General features: G+C 35.5%; 1 protein-coding gene across 1 annotated transcript in view; it reads right to left on the bottom strand.

Annotated features, from left to right (window-relative positions):
• The window catches only part of AFF4 (AF4/FMR2 family member 4), a 93,660-nt gene that overhangs the window by 50,840 nt on the left and 23,059 nt on the right, over window positions 1-19,761 (bottom strand). The window contains 5 exon segments of the mRNA XM_032629180.1: window positions 3,151-3,237; window positions 7,332-7,376; window positions 9,321-10,115; window positions 12,270-12,396; window positions 12,866-12,957. Coding sequence (XP_032485071.1) covers window positions 3,151-3,237; window positions 7,332-7,376; window positions 9,321-10,115; window positions 12,270-12,392 — 1,050 coding nt within the window. The 5' untranslated portion in view covers window positions 12,393-12,396; window positions 12,866-12,957.

The following is a 19,761-nucleotide window of genomic DNA, read 5'->3' as shown; positions in this document are numbered from 1 at the left end:
CCCACGCACTGCAACAAAGAGTAGCCCCTGCTCACTACAACTAGAGAAAGCCCATGTGCAGCAACAAAGACCCAACGCAGCTATAAATAAATAAATAAAAATTTTTAAAAAAGAATCTTCAAAATAAGTAGAAAGAAGAAGATAATCACAGTAAAAGCAAAAATCAAAGAAACAGAAAACTGAAAAAAACTAAAAGATGGTTCTTGGAAATGACCAACAAAACTGAAAAAGGTCTAGCTAGACAAATCAAGGAAAACAAAAAGAAAAACTACAAATCACCAATAGCAGGGAAAAAAGTACTTCACTATATATCTTACAGACATTAAATAGTAAGTATAGATTATAAATAACTGTGCCAATAAATTTGACTGAAACAAACAAAATTACCAAAACTGACATAAGAAGAAATCGAAAATCTGAATAGCTCTATATTTAATAAAGAAATTTAATTTGTAATTTAAAACCTTCCAATATAGAATACTAGGGGTACAGACAGCTTCACTGATTAATTATATTAAACATACAGGGAAGAATTAATACTAATATTTCACAAATTATTTCAGAAAGTAGAGATGAAGGGAACATTTCTTTGCTCCTTTTAAGAAGCCAGCACTATCCTGATATCAAACCAAAGACATTATTAGAAAAAAAACAAAACAAAACTACAGTCATCACCCACCCAACTCTGGCATCACCACAACGACCACACACACACACATACACACACACACGGCAAAGGCCAAAGTTTGAACTGATATTTCAAAGAGAAGAATGGCCAATAAGCTCATAAAGAGGTTCAACATCATTAGTCATAAGGGAAATACAAATTAAAATCAATATGAGATACCTCTACATGCCCACTAAAATGGCTAAAACTAAACAGAATGACAATAGAAAATGTAGGCAAGGATGTAGAACAAATGAAACTATCATACACTGCTGGGAAATGGGAGTGGGATAAGGTAGGAGTGTGATACAATCAATTTAACACACACTTAACACATGACCCAGCAATTCTACTTTTTTCCATATGACTCAGTATTTACCCATAAGAAAATATAAACACAGAAATGACTGTTAGTGAATGTTTATAAATACTTAATTCTTAATAGCCCAAATCTAGAAACAACCCAAATGTTCATCAACAGGTGAATGGATAAATAAATTTTGGTATTTTCATACAACAGAAATAAAAATGAACTATGAATAAAAAGGAAAAAATTACTGATATATTCAAGAACATGGAAGAATTCCAAAAAGTATATACTGAGCAAAAGAACGCAAATAAATATGCCAAAAAAGTATACACTGTATGGAGTACATTTATATGAAATTCTAGAAAAAGCAAAACTTACCTATAGCAACATAAAACAGGTCAGCCATTGTGTGCGACCAGTGGTGGGGGTGAGGGGGACTGGAAAGTAACTTGAGGGAACTTTGTGGGGTGACAGAAATGTTCTAATTCTTGATTAACGTGGTGGTTACACAGGTGCATATGTGTATCAAAACTGAGGCTGTACATTAAATATATGTGCATTTTTTATGTGTAAACAAAGTTGACTTAAGAAAGTAAATGAGTGGTATGGCACACATATAGGCAGATGTGAGTGATATACCTCACATCACTTACAAAAATAAACTGGGCTAAATATAAACAAAGAAAACAAAACTGCAATCACATTAAAGGAAAAGTAAGAAGATATGTTTGTGATCCTGGAGAAGGAAAAGCTTTCTTTAACAAGACATTAAAAAGCAAAAGCTTTATAGAAGAAAAAGATAAATTTATTCATCAAAATTAAAGTCTTCTAGACCATAAAACTTAAAAGGGCTCTAACTGGGAGAAACATTTGCAGTATATGGAACAAATTATTTGAATCCAGAATTCAAACAACACAAAACAAAAAAAGAAATTCTGCTGAAACTTATTCAGTGAAAGATGTAGCCCAAAAGGCAGAGGAAATAGGCCAATTCATCCACATAGAAGTTAAATGGACTAAAGATGATGAAGCTCACTAGCAATCTAGGAAATGGAATGCCATTTCCCACTCAAAAGACTGGTACTTAAAATAACAAATAGTGCTGTGCATGTAAGGAATAATAGAGAATACAAGTGGGAGTACTGACTAGTACAATCACTATGGAGGGGATTTGAGAGAATATATTAACTATATACCCTCAATATCCAACAACTATACTTCTTGCTCTTTACACAAAAGAAACTCATATGCACACAAGAAGGCATGAACAAAGTTATCCACTATAGCAATGTTTACAATTTAACTTGGCAACAAGTTAAATACCAACGGGAAATGGCTAAATAAAGTAAGATATACTTATAAAATGGATGCAGTTAAAAGAACTGAAATACCTCTATATGTAATATATTATCTATATATAATCTCTCTCTCTCTCTCTATATATATATATATATATACACATAAAATAACATGAAAAAGTCTCTAAGACCTATTGCTGACTGATGAAAAATACAGTAGACTGTATCTGTACAGAAATTAAACAAATGAGAAAATGCAAGTATGTAACAATTACATTACATGTGTATGTAAATGTATATGAAAAGACTTATAAACGTATGTATGAAGTAGCTCTGGTGAGATGTAGGAGACAGAATATGGGGAAGACTATTATTAGGGGTCCTGCCCAAACTTTCACAAGGAGAATATATTTTTGCATTATTTGTATAAGTATAGATTAATGTAAAAAAACCAAATCTGCTGATTTTAGATGAGCTTGGAACTGTTGTCTGAGGAACCTTTACCATATGACGTAAGTATGGTTGTTGTGTCTTCTGGAAAGGAGTTCCTCATACAAACAGTTTGGGAAGTCCTTATCATCTGTGGCCTAGAATATCATAATAGTTTGCAACAAACATTGACAGCTTCTAAGTCTCTTTCCCATGTTGCCTTCAAAGATTTTCCAAGTATCTCTCAATCCAAGTTAATCTCGATTCTATGTTCTAGTTTTATTTTCTTCATAGTAATATCACTATCCAAACTTACCTATTTATTCACTTATTTATTATCTATCTCCCACTAGAATGGGAATGGCAAGATAATTCTGAATTCACATGATTTTAGTCAAGCCATTTAGAGTTTTCTTACAGTATATAGACACACTTCATTTACTTACCTTAGTTGGAAAAGGAAATTTGGAAGGTTCGGTTTTGCATGGTGTATGAATAGCCGTTAGAGGGGGAGGCCATGAATGCGTCATCTCCTGAAATGTAATTATTACAGTTTGTTTTCAAGCAGGTCAAGGATAAAAATTACACAGCTAAAAACCAGATTTGTATTATAAATGCTGGTTTCGTGATTGCTCCTCCAAAAGTATACATATTTAATCAATCAATATTAATTAAGCACAGTGTGTGCAAGGCACTATGTATGGGGTAGGTAATAGGAAGATAAACAGTTGACACTCTCTAGCTTCAAGGAGCTTAGAGTTAAGATGGTAAGACCTGTGAACAGTTATAGAAATCAGCCTGTAATCAAACACAAGGCTAGTAAAATGCTACTGAGGAAGAGCTTGCTGTGGGAGTGGGAGGAAGGGATTAACAGTAAGAAAAGCAGCCAGCATTTACTGCATACCTTTAATGGGCCAGATACTGTTATTTTACATGTTTGTAACTCAACTGGTCATCATAATGACATTATGAAGTAGATACCGTTATTATCCTGACTCTATGTAGGACAAAACTGAAGCACAGAGATTAAGTTATTTACTCCAGGTCACACACTTAGTAAGTAATGGACGCAGAATTTGATCCTAGGTAGTCTGGCTACAGAGCCCATTCACTGAAAGGAAATTTTGGTCAGGTGGAGGAAATAAGAAGAGAGCTATCAAAAGCACACAAGGAGGAAGACAGACAAGAAAGGCCATAGGTCTGATTTTATTCGATGCCTTCTGTCTAATCATATGCCAAGTATGTCCAAGTAGAGGTCTGGATATAATCACAATGTATATGTTAGAGAAGCAGGAGAGAGAGAGGTATCAGAATAAGGAGGGAGTGTTTTATCTCTGGCATTTAGTTCAAAGTAAGCCATCAAGTAGTCTGAGAAAATACAATAAATTAAAGGTGATATAACTTTTAGGAATTTACCCTATAGCTATACCCACACAGTTATGTAAAGATACATATTCAAGGGGTTCACACTTTTAAAAAATGAAAACAACCTAAATATCCAACAACAAAGGATTAGATTACCAGACATTCATACAATGGAACACCAAGCAGACAGAAAAATGAGAAAGCTACCTACTGAAATAAAATGATATCCACAGTTACTGTTAAGTGGCAAATACAAATCATAGTGTATATCCTCGTAAATGCTTATCGATGAAAAAATCTCTGGAAGACAGTTAACAGTGGCTACCTCTGGACAACAGAATGACTGAAGGAGGAAGAGACAAGGGCACTTGATGCAGCTTCTACCACTTGAATCTTCTGAAATAGCCACCTGCACTAAACTTGCTCTTTATCCTCTTACAAGGCTTTATTTTTTAATAGCATTTCACTTTCTGAAGTAATTGTATATAATTGATTATTTCCTACATCCTGCTCGAGAATGTCAGCTCAAAGGATGCAACACTATCACTATTATCACCACTATGTGCCTAGTGCTTGACACACAGTAGGTACTCAATTAGTAAGCTTTGAATTAATACATCATTTTTTACAATAAACATATATTACTTTTAGATTAGAAAAACTTTTTTTCCTTTAAGTTTGTGATGGGGTTCCCAGAAACAATATGACTACAAATATCAAGAAAACATGAAGGGGGACTTCCGTCGTGGCACAGTGGTTAAGAATCCACCTGCCAATGCAGGGGACACGGGTTTGATCCCTGGTCTGGGAAGATCCTACATGCCGTGGAGCAACCAAGCTCGTGCGCCACAACTACTGAGCCTGCGTTCTAGAGCCCATGCACTCTAGGGCCTGTGTGCTGCAACTACTGAAGCCTGAGCACCTAGAGCCTGTGCTCTGCAACAAGAGAAGCCACCACAATGAGAAGCCCACACACCACAATCAAGAGTAGCCCCTGCTCGCCACAACTAGAGAAAGCCTGCATACGGCAACAAAGACCCAACACAGCCAAAAAAAAAAGAAGAAGAAGAAAAAAGAAAACACGAAGGGAATGTAGACCTGAACTTCCTTGCACGCTGTACGTAGGGAAGGGAAAAGAAACAGAAACTCATATGCCCCAGGTTTTCAATGTTGGCATTTTACACCTCAAATACCAAAATACTCTCAATAGAAAATCTATTTAACTCCCTACCATCAAATGACTGAGCACCTATTACACCCAAGGCCACGTGCCAAGTCCTGCATATACATAAAATGTAGAATAAATGGTCAGTAACATCAAAGATATAATTAAATATAAGAAAATCTAAGATTTCTTCCAGGTATTAAAGTGCCATGCATTTTTGAGGATTTAGGAGTAAAGATATATGCTCCCTTAAACTTTTTATGTACATGGCAACTGAAAAATGAATGCAATACGAGTTATCACTGTAGTCTGATGGCCTGATACAGGGGGAATAAGGATTTCAGTGGGATTCTAAGAAAAAACAGAATCTATGTATAACTGAAGAGGAAGGAGAAACACATTCCATGAAAGTTTACTTTACAAAGATGAAAGAGCAAGAAAGTGTATGGCTTAGGGAAACCAGTTTGGCAAAGTGGTCAATCAATAGTGCGAGAGGGTGAAACTGGCCTGTGGACAGCCTAACATTTAAAATGTTAAATTTGCACACTATTCTTTCTAGGGGCCTTAGAGAGCCACTGAAAACTTCTAAGAAGGATATCATTTTATGAAGACAAAGGATTAAAGCAAAGAATGTGGCAGCAATACAGAAGACAGATGAGCAGGGAGACTCTGAAGACAGAAAGGCAGAGTGAGGACTGTATATTACAATTACTGAAGCTCAAAGTGGCAGAAATGGAAATGAAGGAATGAACATTTTCAAGGAATTTTCAAAGTCTACATGAAGTTTTTGTGATTAAATAGAACATGAGAGAAAGAAGTGGAAAATAACTAGGATTCTACACTTATAAGCAAGGGAGAATGGAGATACTACTAACAGAAGTTAACTCTGATAAATATGGCTTTAGACATGTTGAGTCTGAAGAAGCAGGGAGAAATCCAAATGGAGACCCAGCTAAGAAGCAATTAAGAGACACAAACCAAAACCCAAAGGAGGCCAAAGCAGGAAAGACTGAATAGCTGTCTAACAGATAAATCCCAAAGGATGGAGGAAAATCACATCAAAGAGGAGAAAGAAAAGAGGAGAGGCTAGACAATGCACCATATTTAAGAGATAAGAGAAGACACAAGTGTTCCCAAAGGGCAGAGAATGTGAGACAAGAAAGGTGTGCGGAAAATAAGAACAGTGAAGCACAACAGTCAAGGAAGAAAGAATGATGTTTTCTGAAGAAAAAAATAAAAATTCTTCAAAACAGCAGAAAGAACTCAAATGAAGCCTCTGATGACATGGAAGATAATGACCTTGGAGAAACAAGTTCAGCAGAATGGTAGAAGTAAAAGAGATTTTAGCAAGCTAAAGGAAGGAAGGAGAAAATAAAGTGGAAGCAGCCAATGCAAGTAGTCTTTCAAAAGTATCCATAGTGAAATACAAGTACAGACACAAAAATTCAAGAGTGTACACAAAAAATACAATTAATATGTAACTAATGCTTTTTGTCTATTGAGCCAAAAGCAGTCACTGTCACTCAGTTCACTGGACTTTCTCTTCTTCCAAAGGACAACGTTTTCTTTTCCCAACAGAAGAATGTACTCTTTGGTCATGTGTCAAGTTTAAACATATTCCATTAAACACTCAAAATGTGTAGTATTCAGAGAAGATCTTTCATCGTAGGATTTGACCAGTATATACAGATGAACTACAAAGCAAGCTATTTTCAACACAATGGTTTGACTGATAACTACTGAGATTTTTAGTACTTCAAATTATTAACCGATAAACCTGAGAAGTTTATATTTGGTTTCTTCCTCTTTTCAAAGCAAGCTGTTAAGACTAGAGTTTGTTTTTACTTACAAAACAAAAAAACAAACCAAAAAACCCCAGCTTTTTGAGGGCAAATAGTAAACAAACCAAGTGATTTAGAACTTAAGTATGAATATAAGTAGAACAGAGTCAATTATTTTTGATGGCCATAATCAGGTTATACATGTAAGCAATCTGCTGCAGTTTCAGATACTTTGTGAAATACAAAGGGAAGGAGGGTAAGAGGGTAGCAAAGCATCATAATTAAAGAGACTAAAACTATTTTTTAAAAAACTTACTTTAAGAATTTCATCCACACAGCTCACATCACCAGAAGCAGATGCCTAAAGAAAGAGGAAAAGAAACACACATTAGATATGGAGTCATTTCTTATTAGATTTTCATTATTTGTTGCACAGCTTTAAAATTATTAGAAATGAGATTTAAATTAAAGGCATATTTAGTATCCCACTACTCTAAGTCAGAACACTAATTAGAATCTTTGGACTAATTTCCTTAAATACAAATTTTCAAGCACTAAAAAAATTTTAATCACCAAGCTGTACATGACTGGAAGAACTTTATATTTTAAAAAATTTTTTTAATTAATTAATTTATCTTTGGCTGCGTTGGGTCTTCGTTGCTGCGCGCAGGCTTTCTCTAGTTGCGGCGAGTGGGGGCTGCTCTTCGTTGAGATGCGCAGGCTTCTCATTGTCGTGGCTTCTCTTGTTGCAGAGCACGGGCTTGAGGCACGCAGGCTTCAGTAGTTGGGGCAGGCGGGCTCAGTAGTTGTGGCGCACGGGCTTAGCTGCTCCGCGTCATGTGGGATCTTCCCAAGACCAGGGCTCTTGGGAAGGAAAGTCCCAAGATAAGATTCCTTAAAAAAAAATTTAAGGACTTTCCTGGTGGCGCAGTGGTTAAGAGTCTGCCTGCCAATGCAGGGGACATGGGTTCGAGCCCTGGTCCGGGAAGACCCCACATACCACGGAGCAACTAAGCCCCTGCGCCACAGCTATTGAGCCTGCGCTCTAGAGCCCATGTGCCACAACTACTGAGGCTACACGCCTAGAGCCCACGCTCCAAAACAAGAGAAGCCACCACGATGAGAAGCCCATGAACTGCAATGAAGAGTAGCCCTCACAGCAACAAAGACCCAACGCAGCCAAAAAAGGTATCTTATCTCTCTTACACTTGGATTAGAAATAATTTTTAAACTGTACTTTTTTCAGGTGAACAATTTGTCAAAAATTTAAAAGCTGGTTTATATACAACATATACCATGGTACTGAGATCATCATTTCACATAAATAACAAACAGAATAAAACCAATATTATTGAAAGATTAGTTGTCTGGAACATGCTGGACATTTTACATAGTATTTCTTAAATCTCGAAAGTTAATTTTATTCTGAAGTACAAACAGGAACTGGAGAGCTACAGTGAAGTCTAACTCTAAGGATCATGTTATATTGTTTGAAGAAAGAACAAGTTACCACTTTACTGTTCTCTTGAGAGGAGTAATTAGATGACAAATGCTACAAACAATGAGTTTCCCAAGGCCACAAAAAAGATTTTAAAATGTCCTTAAGACAGCATTTTACCTATTCCTGATCCCTTCCCCCACCGTTTTAAGCTATGATTTTCAGCTACTGATATTACTTAAAATATTTTTTATTGCAAAAACTAGACTAAAAGATAAAAATTCAGCTGTTTCACAACGAATGCTCACTTCTTTGGTTATTCTGAATAGCATGTTTTGGTACATAGTTATAACTACTGTAAATTTCAAACCACCACTATGCCTGGAGCAGCTGCCTCAAACCTTTAAGTGTAACCAGAGAAAAGGATCATGGCCTCCAAAACATAAAACATTACCATCTTCATGTACCCAAAAAAGTTCCAACATTCACTGCAACGAACCATGCCCACATCTCATTGATGAGTATCACAATGAGAAGAGAAGTAATTTTTTTTAAAACAAAAGAACACAAGATGTATTATTCCATAAAATCAAAACGAGGAAATCTAAGGTATTGACAGACCATGTTTTAATTCTGTAACTGACTTGTCATTTTAATATTTGAGAACAATGAATGACATTTTCTCTACTGCTCAAGAGGGGTAGCTAAGAGCTCTACAGATTCACTTGGGAGTCAATCACAAGTCTTTCCTTAAACTTTTACATTCCTTACTATTAAGACAAAGAGACAGTTCAAGTTCAAACATAATTTCAGGGTGAATTGCTTCATATAGTTACAATGTTAAAAAGCTCTAAATGTGTGACTTACATCCAATGGTTGGGAAGGTATTTTCAGCTTGGTGAGATGAGCTTTGCTGCTGGGCTTTAGTTCAGTCATACTGTTGCCATGAGATTGGCTGCTGTAGTGTTCAGAGGACAGTTTTGGTTCCATGGATTCCTGTCCATCCATAGGCCGCACATAGGCAGTGGGTTTCTGTAACATTGAACTGGACTTTGACATCAATGAAGGCGGGAAAGACTGATTTGAGTGCTGCCCACTTGAAAAAGATACTCGGGAAGGAGAATCCCAGTTTGCATCAGGGTCCCGAGGTGATTTGGAACGTTGATGTTCCTTGCTATGGTGATCATTCCCATGAGACCTGGAATGACTGGAGCTTAATGAAGAAACAGCCTGGGGTTTTCCAGGGCTGGAAGAGCGTGATTTGGAGTGTTCTGATCCATGCTGGCCTTTTTTCCGGCTACTGCTCCCACCACTGCTGTATGAGTCACGGTCATGCCTCTGGCCACTGCTATTAGCGCCACTGCTGGCACCTGCACTGGCCCGCTGGCTACTGTGTCCACTCTGTAAGCCTGAGGACCGTTTCTGAGACTGAGAAGTGCTGGGTGCAGGTCCTACTGGAGTCCATTTGCTACTCTGATGAGAGCTCCCATGTCTCTGTTCAAAGAAATTTGGGTTAGATTTTTCATCTGCTGTCGGTGGTACTGTAGGCTTGGGAATTGCAACAAGCTTTGGTATAGATCTGTCTCCTATGAAATCCTTCATTTCATCGTAGTTTCCAAGCATACTCTGAATACGACTTGACAGCTTATCTTCTTTGCTAGTCTACAAAAAAAATTGTAAAATAAAATTATAAAATTAGCAAAACTAGAAATAAAAGATGCTTCTAAACTAACTTCACAAACTTCAAATGGAATGGAACTTTTCAAAAGGAAGTCTCATCTCATATCTTAAGGTTAAAAATCTCAAAACAAACTCCAAATATATACATTTTTTATGATAAAAAAATGAACTGAAAGTGAAAAACCTTCATGTTAAAACACAAATATCCTAGAGGACACTGAGAAATATACACAATAGACTACAGGAGATTTTTTAAAAATCCAAATTCACCAATAAATATATTGGAACAGTAGTAAAATCTTTTGAAAAGCAGGAAAATTATGCCTTTATGTAATTAAGTTCCAAGTCACAGATTAGCCAATATGCACATTTTGGCAGTCTAGGAAAACATCATATTCCTTATAATTCAATGTTATAGTTAGAGGCAGAAATAAAAACTTAGTTAAACAAGTTATACGCAAATGACTTTTTAGAATTCCTTCTGTTACTGTAACTCAAGAAGTTAATAAAAATCAACAACAAATTAAGCATGGAAAATCCAGTAATAAAGTTTTAAATCTTGACTATTAATTCTGACCACCAAATGCTCCAACTTTTGAAGTCAATAATACATATTTTAAGTTTCAAGAATTATTCTTGAATAGTAAGGTCTAAGATGTCTACAAGCTTTAGGACTCTTTTGTATTCAAATACATGAAAGAAAAAAAGTTGACTGATTACATTAAAAGGGAAATCAAGACTTTGAAACAAACAGAAAAGCCTGAACCACCACTATTTATTTTGAGGTTGGCAGGAATCAGTAATGACTTTAGATTATTTGAAAATCAGTCTGAGAGGTAAATCTACAGCAATTTATTGACAACATCAAGATCAGACATCAAATCCAATTCATTACAATGTAACTACAAAATAAATTGTAGTATGATTCAAAGAATCTGGACCAAACTCCTGTTTTTTTTCAAAATGTCTTTTATCCCAAAGTTTTGTGTTACACTCATAAATGATGTCAGTATAACTGGCCTTCACTGGACAATCCTTATAAGCTCTGAATAAATGGCTTTTATAGAGCTCCCAAATGGTTTCTACAAACACCAAATGTTATAAGGGTAAACACAGGATATGTCGTTACATTCATATTTCATCAGAAAAAAGTCTAACACACTCTCAATCTCATACTATAAAGCCAACAATGGTCACTAGTGCTGCAATACATAGTATTACAACTATTATACAGAGTACAAGCCTTTAAATTATAATAATACTTCCAATGAAATCCAAAGCCAAATCAAACATTAGAGACATTTGTGGCCACTACAGCTACAACAGTCATCAGATTCAGCGTTTTATGTAATCCCAAATCAAGTACCATGATAGTTAAAAAAAAAAAAAAAAAAAAGCAATTAGTTCAATTTATTGAACACGTTTGATAACATGCTTTAATCTAAATTTGATATTGTTAATTAAGCATTAAACATATAGAAAATCAGAATTTAGTATATAATAACAAAAAAAGAATCAGATTGATGCTGAAGACACATTTATTCAAACTTACTAATAATCACTGAAACTTAGTAAACTAAGTAAGCAAATGGCAAGAAATAGGGAGAAACAAAAGAATCTATGAAATATTTGTCTTTGATGTTATACCCAAACAGCCAAGGAAACAGCAGACAATGCATAGTGATTCACAAACTTTTAATTTAATTCAAGGCTCAGAAAGGTGAAATGCCTGCTCAGGGTTAGTGGTAGAGCCAGTAATACAGATATGAATGTTTGAGCTACTCCAGACCATATTTCAAGAGTATAGGGTAGCAATGGGGGTAGGGGTGGGGGGTTGTGAGGATGACATTAGGGTACTAGTGATGCTGTAGTTCTTGATTTGGGTACTAATTATGTGAGGATGCTCATGTGGTGAAAATTCTTTCATTTGTAACACTTACTTTGTGTACTTTTCTATAGTATGTTATACTGCAATGAAAAGTTTACATCAAAAAGGTATATTCTATTATGAGAAAAGGAAAAACTGTTAAAAGGTGTAACATAATAACTCTTTCTAATATAAAAACTCAAGTTTAAAAATTTTAAAAGCAAAAAATGCTATGTTACAGGGGAAAGAACATTCAACAGACAACTTACAACTTTGTATGGCTCAGCAAAGAGAGGAGAGCTAGGTGGGAAGGCGTCGTCCCCCTGCTGAATTTCTTGATTCCGCCTTTCCCGTTCTTTCATACGCAGCACATTCCGGTCTTCACGGTTCATGTTGCTATGAAGAGAAACACAACCTTTACATCACAAGAAGAAAAGGAAAAATTAAATGTTCTGTACTCATTTTGTCACTTTAACGCTTCAATCGGAGATTCCCTTTCAACTTTCAAGTAATAACAGGCATTAGTACTGAAGTTGGGTTTTGGCAACAGTTTTATCAACTAAACCAACAGTGTCTTCCACAACTATCCAGACAGGAAACATTAGCCCAGAATATTAGGATCCACCCCACTGAAATACTTAACCTTATGAATTTTTAAATGTTCTGCTAGCTAAAAGTCAACTAAAACTTCTATATTCAGAGGGAAAGTAGTACTTAAACCCATAATTCTTAATATTTCCTATAAGCCTTCTGTGGTTTCCTCTTCAGAAATCTAGCTATTCTTTGCCATTAGAGGCATACAACCCATTCCCACCTACCACCCTCTCCCCCCAGGGTCCAGTGCTTTTCTCTACTTTGCATCTACCTTATCTTGATTTCTTTTTGTCCCAAACACAGCTTCCTTGGTGTCCATCCTTATGGCAGTTTGACCTCAGCTTTGCTGTTGCTCTAGATTCCCTAAAAAACGACATTTCTGCTCTAAATACATTAATATTTCAATTAGCACCTCAATAAATGGCAAAACTGAGGCTTTCAGCAATAGAATCTAAAATTAACTTGGGTTAGTAACAGTAGTCGAAATCGTATGGAAAAAGAAAAAGTCTTTTGGGAGAAAGGGTAAATGAGGGTGTCATTTCTATAATCATGACAGTATGTTGTCATACTGTTGTCACTAAGAACAAACCAAGGAAAATAGCTTATTTATAGCAGCGGGAATTTTGGTTAAATAGATAATGAAAAATGTTGTCAACACACTCTTCCCAGGAGATAGATTTAATCATCTGTGCTGGTTATGTTTTGTTTTGTTTTGAAAGTCCTGTTGGAGGCCAAAGAGAAAAAACAGGTTATACTGTGGAGTATTTCCAGCCTTATGATTCATAAATCAAATCAAATCAGAAAATTAAAGTCAATCAAGACTGGGGGAAACTATAATCATAAAATGAGAATGGACAGCAAAACCAATATATTCTTGAGGACTTTTATAAGTATAAATAAACATTCAAAGATAAAACATCCTGATTTGCACAGTTTAATATCATGCAAATAAAGCAATTTAGTGTTTAAAAAAATGTTCTAAGTGTCCAAATGGGTATTCAAGTTCTTTCTTATATGCACAATTTTCTAATAAATTTATAAAAGAATATAAACTATTTTGAGGTTATGGAAATAGTGTGTGCTTGCTTTGGTCTCCCATCAGAACCACAAAAAGTATTTGATTCTTTCTTTAATAAATACCATAAAACATCTACACTTTGGTACTCAAAAATAAAAACAAAGAACATTTATTATCCTCCAGCACACTTGAACCAACTAATAACTATATATCACCAACAGTCAGGTTTCAAATAGACCTCTAGGGCTATGGTGCTGCAACATACAAACTTATCTGTATCTGTTAGGTCTATGTTAACGACTGATTTCCTTATGTTTCCCTAAATTTAATTCTTGAAAGATCAGAAAACAACAGAAATGCCTTATTTAAACTATGATTTAATTTTATGTATTCTACAGCACTAAAATAATCATGCAAGAAACACGTGAACATTTACTTCAAAAACGGATGATTCCCACAACAAAATTCCTCCTATAATTCAATAATAAAAAACCTTTTCTTAAACAATAAGTCATCATACTGAATACTTCCTCTTTTAAACAAGGCTGCCAAGAAGCTCATAATGAAATTAAATGATTATAAGAACTAATATTAAGTTCTATAAGCTTATAGAACTATAAGCTTATAGAACAATAACTTACATAGAACTATATAAGCTTATAAGAACTAATATTCTAGTTGTAGCTCTTATTCTCTAATTTTTTTCTGATTTGACTTATTTTCACATCTAATATGTCAGTTCTATTTTTTTCTCCTGTGTTTTTCAACATCAGTATCTCTGCCTAAAATAAAGTTTTCCCCAAAGCAGTAATTCCAGTAATTCCACTTGAGCTGCCCTAAAATTTTTATGAAATTTAAGTATGACTCAATTTGAAATATATCTCTGTTTGTAGAGACAAAACGATATTCCTCAGGACATCTGCAACTGTACTGAAACAGGATTCAGTAAAAAATAACAAATTGGTGTATCACAACAATATGTGACTACTAGATAAAAAAATTTTTTAAAGAAAATTAGCAGGTAGGAAGGAGATTCTCCATCTAAGATTTTTAATTACTTAAGGTACATTGTTTAAGTACCCATCCGGTACTTATTTTAAGTTGATATATTAATGACAAATTTTTTCTTCCAGTTTTACTGAGGTATAATTAATATACAGCACTGTACAAGTTTAAGGTGTACAGTATAATGATTTGATATATATCATGAAGTGATCATAACAGTAAGTTTAGTGAACATCCATCATCTCATATAGATACAGAATTAAAGAAATAGAAAAAAATTATTTTTCTTGTGATAACTAATGATTTACTCTCAACTTTCATATAAAACATACAGCACTGTTAATTTTATTAATCATGTTGTACAGTACCTCCCTAGTACTTATTTATAACTGGAAGTGTGTACCTTTTGACTGCCTTCATCCGATTACCCGGACCCTGACCCCAACCCCCCCATCTCTGGTAACCACAAGTCAGATCTCTGAGTTTGTTTTTGAAGTATAATTGACCTCCAACACTATGTTAGTTCCTGTTACACAACATAGTGATTTGATATTTCTATAACATTTGAAACTGATCACCACAATGAATCTAGCTAAGATATGTCACCATACAAAGATATTACATAGTTATGACCATATTCTCCACACTGTATATTTCAAACCCTTGACTCATTTACTTTGCAGCTGGAGTTTGTACCTCTTAATCTCCCTCACCTGTTTCCTTCCTTCCCCCCCAATCCCTTCCCTCTGGCAACCACCTGTTTGCTCTCTGTATCTAAAACTCTGTTTCTGCTTTGTTTGTTTTTTAAGATTCCACATATAAGTGAAATCATACAGTGTTTGTCTTTCTCTAATTTATTTCACTTAGCATAATACCTTCTAGGTCCATCCATATTGTTGCAAATTTCATTCTTTGTTATGGCTGAGTAATTTTCCATTATAAATATTTATAGATCACATCTTCTTTATCCATTCATCTACTAATGGGAACTTCAGTTGCTTCCATATCTTGGCTATTGTAAATAATGCTGCAATGAACATAAGGGTGCACATATCTCAAGTGTTTTTGTTTTCTTCAGGTAAATACCCAGGAGTGGAATTGCTGGATCATATGGCAGTTCTATTTTTAATTTTTTGAGGAATCTCCATATTGTTTTCCTTAGTGGCTGCACCAATTTACATTGCCACCAACAGTGCACAAGGGTTCTCTTTCCTCTACATCCTCCCCAACACTTTTTGTTTTCTTTTGATAATGGCTATTGTGTGTGAGGTGACATCTCATTGTGGTTTTTTGTTTTTTTTTTTTTTTCTTTTTTTTTCGCGATACGTGGGCCTCTCACTGTTGTGGCCTCTCCCGTTGCGGAGCACAGGCTCTGGATGTGCAGGCTCAGTGGCCATGGCTCACGGGCCTAGCCGCTCTGCGGCATGTGGGATCTTCCCAGACCAGGGCACGAACCCGTGTCCCCTGCATCAGCAGGCGGACTCTCAACCACTGCGCCACCAGGGAAGCCCCCTCATTGTGGTTTTGATGTGCATTTCCCTGATGATTAACCATGCTGAGTATCTCTCCTGTGCCTCTTGGCCATCTATAATGTTTTCCTTGGAAAAATGTCTACAGATCCTCTGGCCACTTTTCAATTGGGCTGTTTGTGTTTTTTATGTTGAGCTGTATGAGTTCTTTTACATTTTGGATATTAACCACTTATCTGACAGAGCATTTGGAAATATCTTCTCCCACTCAGTAGGCGGCCTTTTCATTTTGTTGATCATTTCCTTCACTGTGCAAAAGCTTTCTAGTTTGACACAATCCCATTTGTTTATTTTTGCTTTTGTTTCCCTTGCCTGAGGGAATATATCAAAAAATATTACTGAGACCAATGTCAAAGAGCATACTATGTTTTCTTCTAGGAGGTTTATGGTTTCAGGTCTTACATTTAAGTCTTTAATTCATTTTGAATTTATTTTTGTAGATGGTGTTAGAGAGTAGTCCAGTTTGACTCTTTTGCATATAGCTGTCCAGTTTTCCCAACACCATTTACTGAAGAGGCTGTATTTCCGTCATTGTATATTCTTGTCTCCTTTGTCATAGTTTAATTGCTCATGTACGCATGAGTTCATTTCTGAGCTCTCTGTTCTGTTCCACTGATCTATGTGTCTGTTTTTGTGCCAGTACCATACTGTTTTGATAGCTGTAGATTTGTGATATGGTTTGAAATCAGGGGACATGATACGTATAGCTTTGTTCTTCTTTTGTCTCAAGACTGTTTTGGCCATTCAAGGTCTTTTCTATTTCCATACAAATTTTAAAATTATTTGTTCTAGTTCTGTGAAAAGTGCCACTTGTATTTTGATAGAGATTGCACTGAATCTGTACATTGCCTTGGGTGGTATGGTCATTTTAATAACATTAATTCTTTTAATTCATGAACATGTTATCTCTTTCCATCTATTTGTATCATCTTCAATTTCTTTCATCACTGTCTTATAGTTTTCCAAATACAGATCCTTTACTTCCTTAGTTAGGTTTACTCCTAGGTATTTTATTCTTTTTAATGCAATTGTAAATAGGATTATTTTCATAGTTCATTGTTAGTGTATAGAAATGCAACAGATTTCTGTATAATTTTTTATCCTGCACCTTTACCAAATTCACTGATGAGCTCTAGTAGTTTTTCGGTGATGTCTTTAGAATTTTCTATTTATAGTATCATGTCACCTGCAAACAGTGACAGTTTTTACTTCTTCTTTTCCAATTTGGATTCATTTCTTTTTCTTACCTGTTTGCTGTGGCTAGAACTTCCAATACTATGGTGAATAAAAATGGCAAAAGTAGACATCCTTATCTTGTTCCTGATCTTAGAGGAAATGCTTTCAGCTTTTCACCATTATGTTGTTAGCTGCAGGCTTATCATATACAGCCTTTATTATGTTGAGGTATGTTCCCTCTAAACCCACTTTGCGGAGAGCTTTTTATCATAAATGGACACTGAATTCTGTCTGAGGCTTTTTCTGCATCTATTGAAATGATCATATAATTTTTATTCTTCAATTTGTTAATGTGTATAACACTGATTTTCAGATGTGGAACCACCCCCTTGAACCTCTGACATAAATCCCACTTGATCATGGTGTATTATTCTTTTAATGTATTATTGAATTCAGTTTGCTAACATTCTGTTGAAGATTTTTGTATCTACATTCATCAGTGATACTGGTCTGTAATTTTCTTTTTTTGTGTTGTCTGTGTCTGTATCACGGTAATGCTGGCCTCAAAGAATGAGTTTGGAAATACTCCTTCCTAAAAAAAAAAAAAAAAAAAAAAAAAAAGAAAAACTCCTTCCTTTGCAATCTTTTTGAACAGTTTGAGAATGATAGGTGTTAACTCTTCTCTAAATGTTTGGTAGGATCCTCCTGTGAAGCCATCTGGTCCTATACTTTTGTTTGTTGGGACTTTTTAATTTTTTTTTTTTTTTGCGGTACGCGGGCCTTGCACTGTTGTGGTCTCTCCCGTTGAGGAGCACAGGTTCCGGACGCACAGGCTCAGCGGCCATGGCTCACAGGCCCAGCCGCTCCATGGCATGTGGGATCCTCCCGGACCGGGGCACGAACCTGTGTCCCCTGCATCGGCAGTCGGACTCTCAACCACTGCACCACCAGGGAAGCCCGGGACTTTTAAAATTATTGATACAACTTCATTACTGGTAATTCGTCTGTTCATATTTTCTATTTCTTCCCAATTCAGTAAAATTCAAAAGTTTTAAATGAAATCCTAGGGACAAAAAGAAATGCAAAGAAATATCTGCAACTTTAGTTAGTTGGTTGCTGGTAAAGATAATGGTGTAGCAATTTTATTGCTACAAGACTGAACAAATAAGTAAATGTAAACATCCTGAAACTTTTAGGGAACCAGGGACCTTACTATGAGGAAACAGATACAAATATAGAGTGGAATAAGGAGAAAAAGAACCTTTGGGGATTAGGAAGTAGTACTATGAACTCATGCTTATATTAAAAATAAAATAAATTATATCTAAGTATATACACACACATATACATATATACACACACACACACATGGTATCTCTAGCTCCATCCACTGAAGAGTCTAGAAGCAGTGACAATATGGTAGCAAGAAGCACCCTCAGCAACCAAATTTTGTTTTCTAATATCATTCCCTGCTAAAATGAAATAGGACTTCTTGGGGAAATAGTGAATTCCAGAGTTATAGCAAGGAAGGTAAAAAGTGAACCTAAAGTATCTTGTTGTAACAGTAAGAAAATGCTCAAAAACAGATGGAGACATATCAAAAGGACACAAGATCCAGCTTGAAGGGGCTCTCACTGGTCAAATTTTAAAACATGAGCATCATAATAAACAAGCAACAGAATATAACAAATTGAATAAAAAAAGAATCCCTGAGAACTATACCCAATATCTTGTAAAAATCTATAATGGAATATAATCCTCAAAAAAGCCAGAATCACTATGCTGTACACCTGAAACTAACACAATATTGTAAATCAACTATACTTAAAAACAAAAGAAAAATCCCTGAGTCCGCAGAATAATAGCAAAGAATAAAATTAAAAGACAAATAAGTCAGGGAGCAAATGTACTTCTTCATAGAAGAATGCCAACTAATAAATGTAGGAGAAATGAAAGAATTAAAAAATCGCTTTTCTGCAGCCACTAAAGTAATAATTAAGGCAAAAAACATCAATGGATGCTAAAACCATTGGGTAAAAATTTGGGAGGCAATGGAATATTCAGTATCACTCCCACAGAATATCAAGTATAAAGAAAAAAATCTTTGAAGTAGAGAAGTAAACACTACCCATAATCAAGTGATCAGACTTATATCAATAATGGGGCAAACTGACATCATGGGCCTTCTAATGTGATGCACTAAAGACATATCACCACCTCAGTATTCTTCTACCTGCTAAAAATATTTAACCTGAATCTAATCACAAGTAAGCAGACAAACCTAAACTGAGAAACATTCTTCAAAACTGGCCTGGACTCTTCAAACAATGTCAGAGAACAAAAGGAGAGAGAAACAGACAGGGGCAGGCACTGGAGATTATGTCTATATTCTACATTCAAGATGACACAACAGGACTTCCCTGGTGGCACAGTGGTTAA

Source organism: Phocoena sinus, chromosome 3, assembly GCF_008692025.1.
Source record: "Phocoena sinus isolate mPhoSin1 chromosome 3, mPhoSin1.pri, whole genome shotgun sequence".
In the NCBI taxonomy this organism is placed as follows: domain Eukaryota; kingdom Metazoa; phylum Chordata; class Mammalia; order Artiodactyla; family Phocoenidae; genus Phocoena; species Phocoena sinus.
Note: the sequence above shows the minus strand (reverse complement) of the source record. Positions and strands in the feature narration are given on the sequence as shown.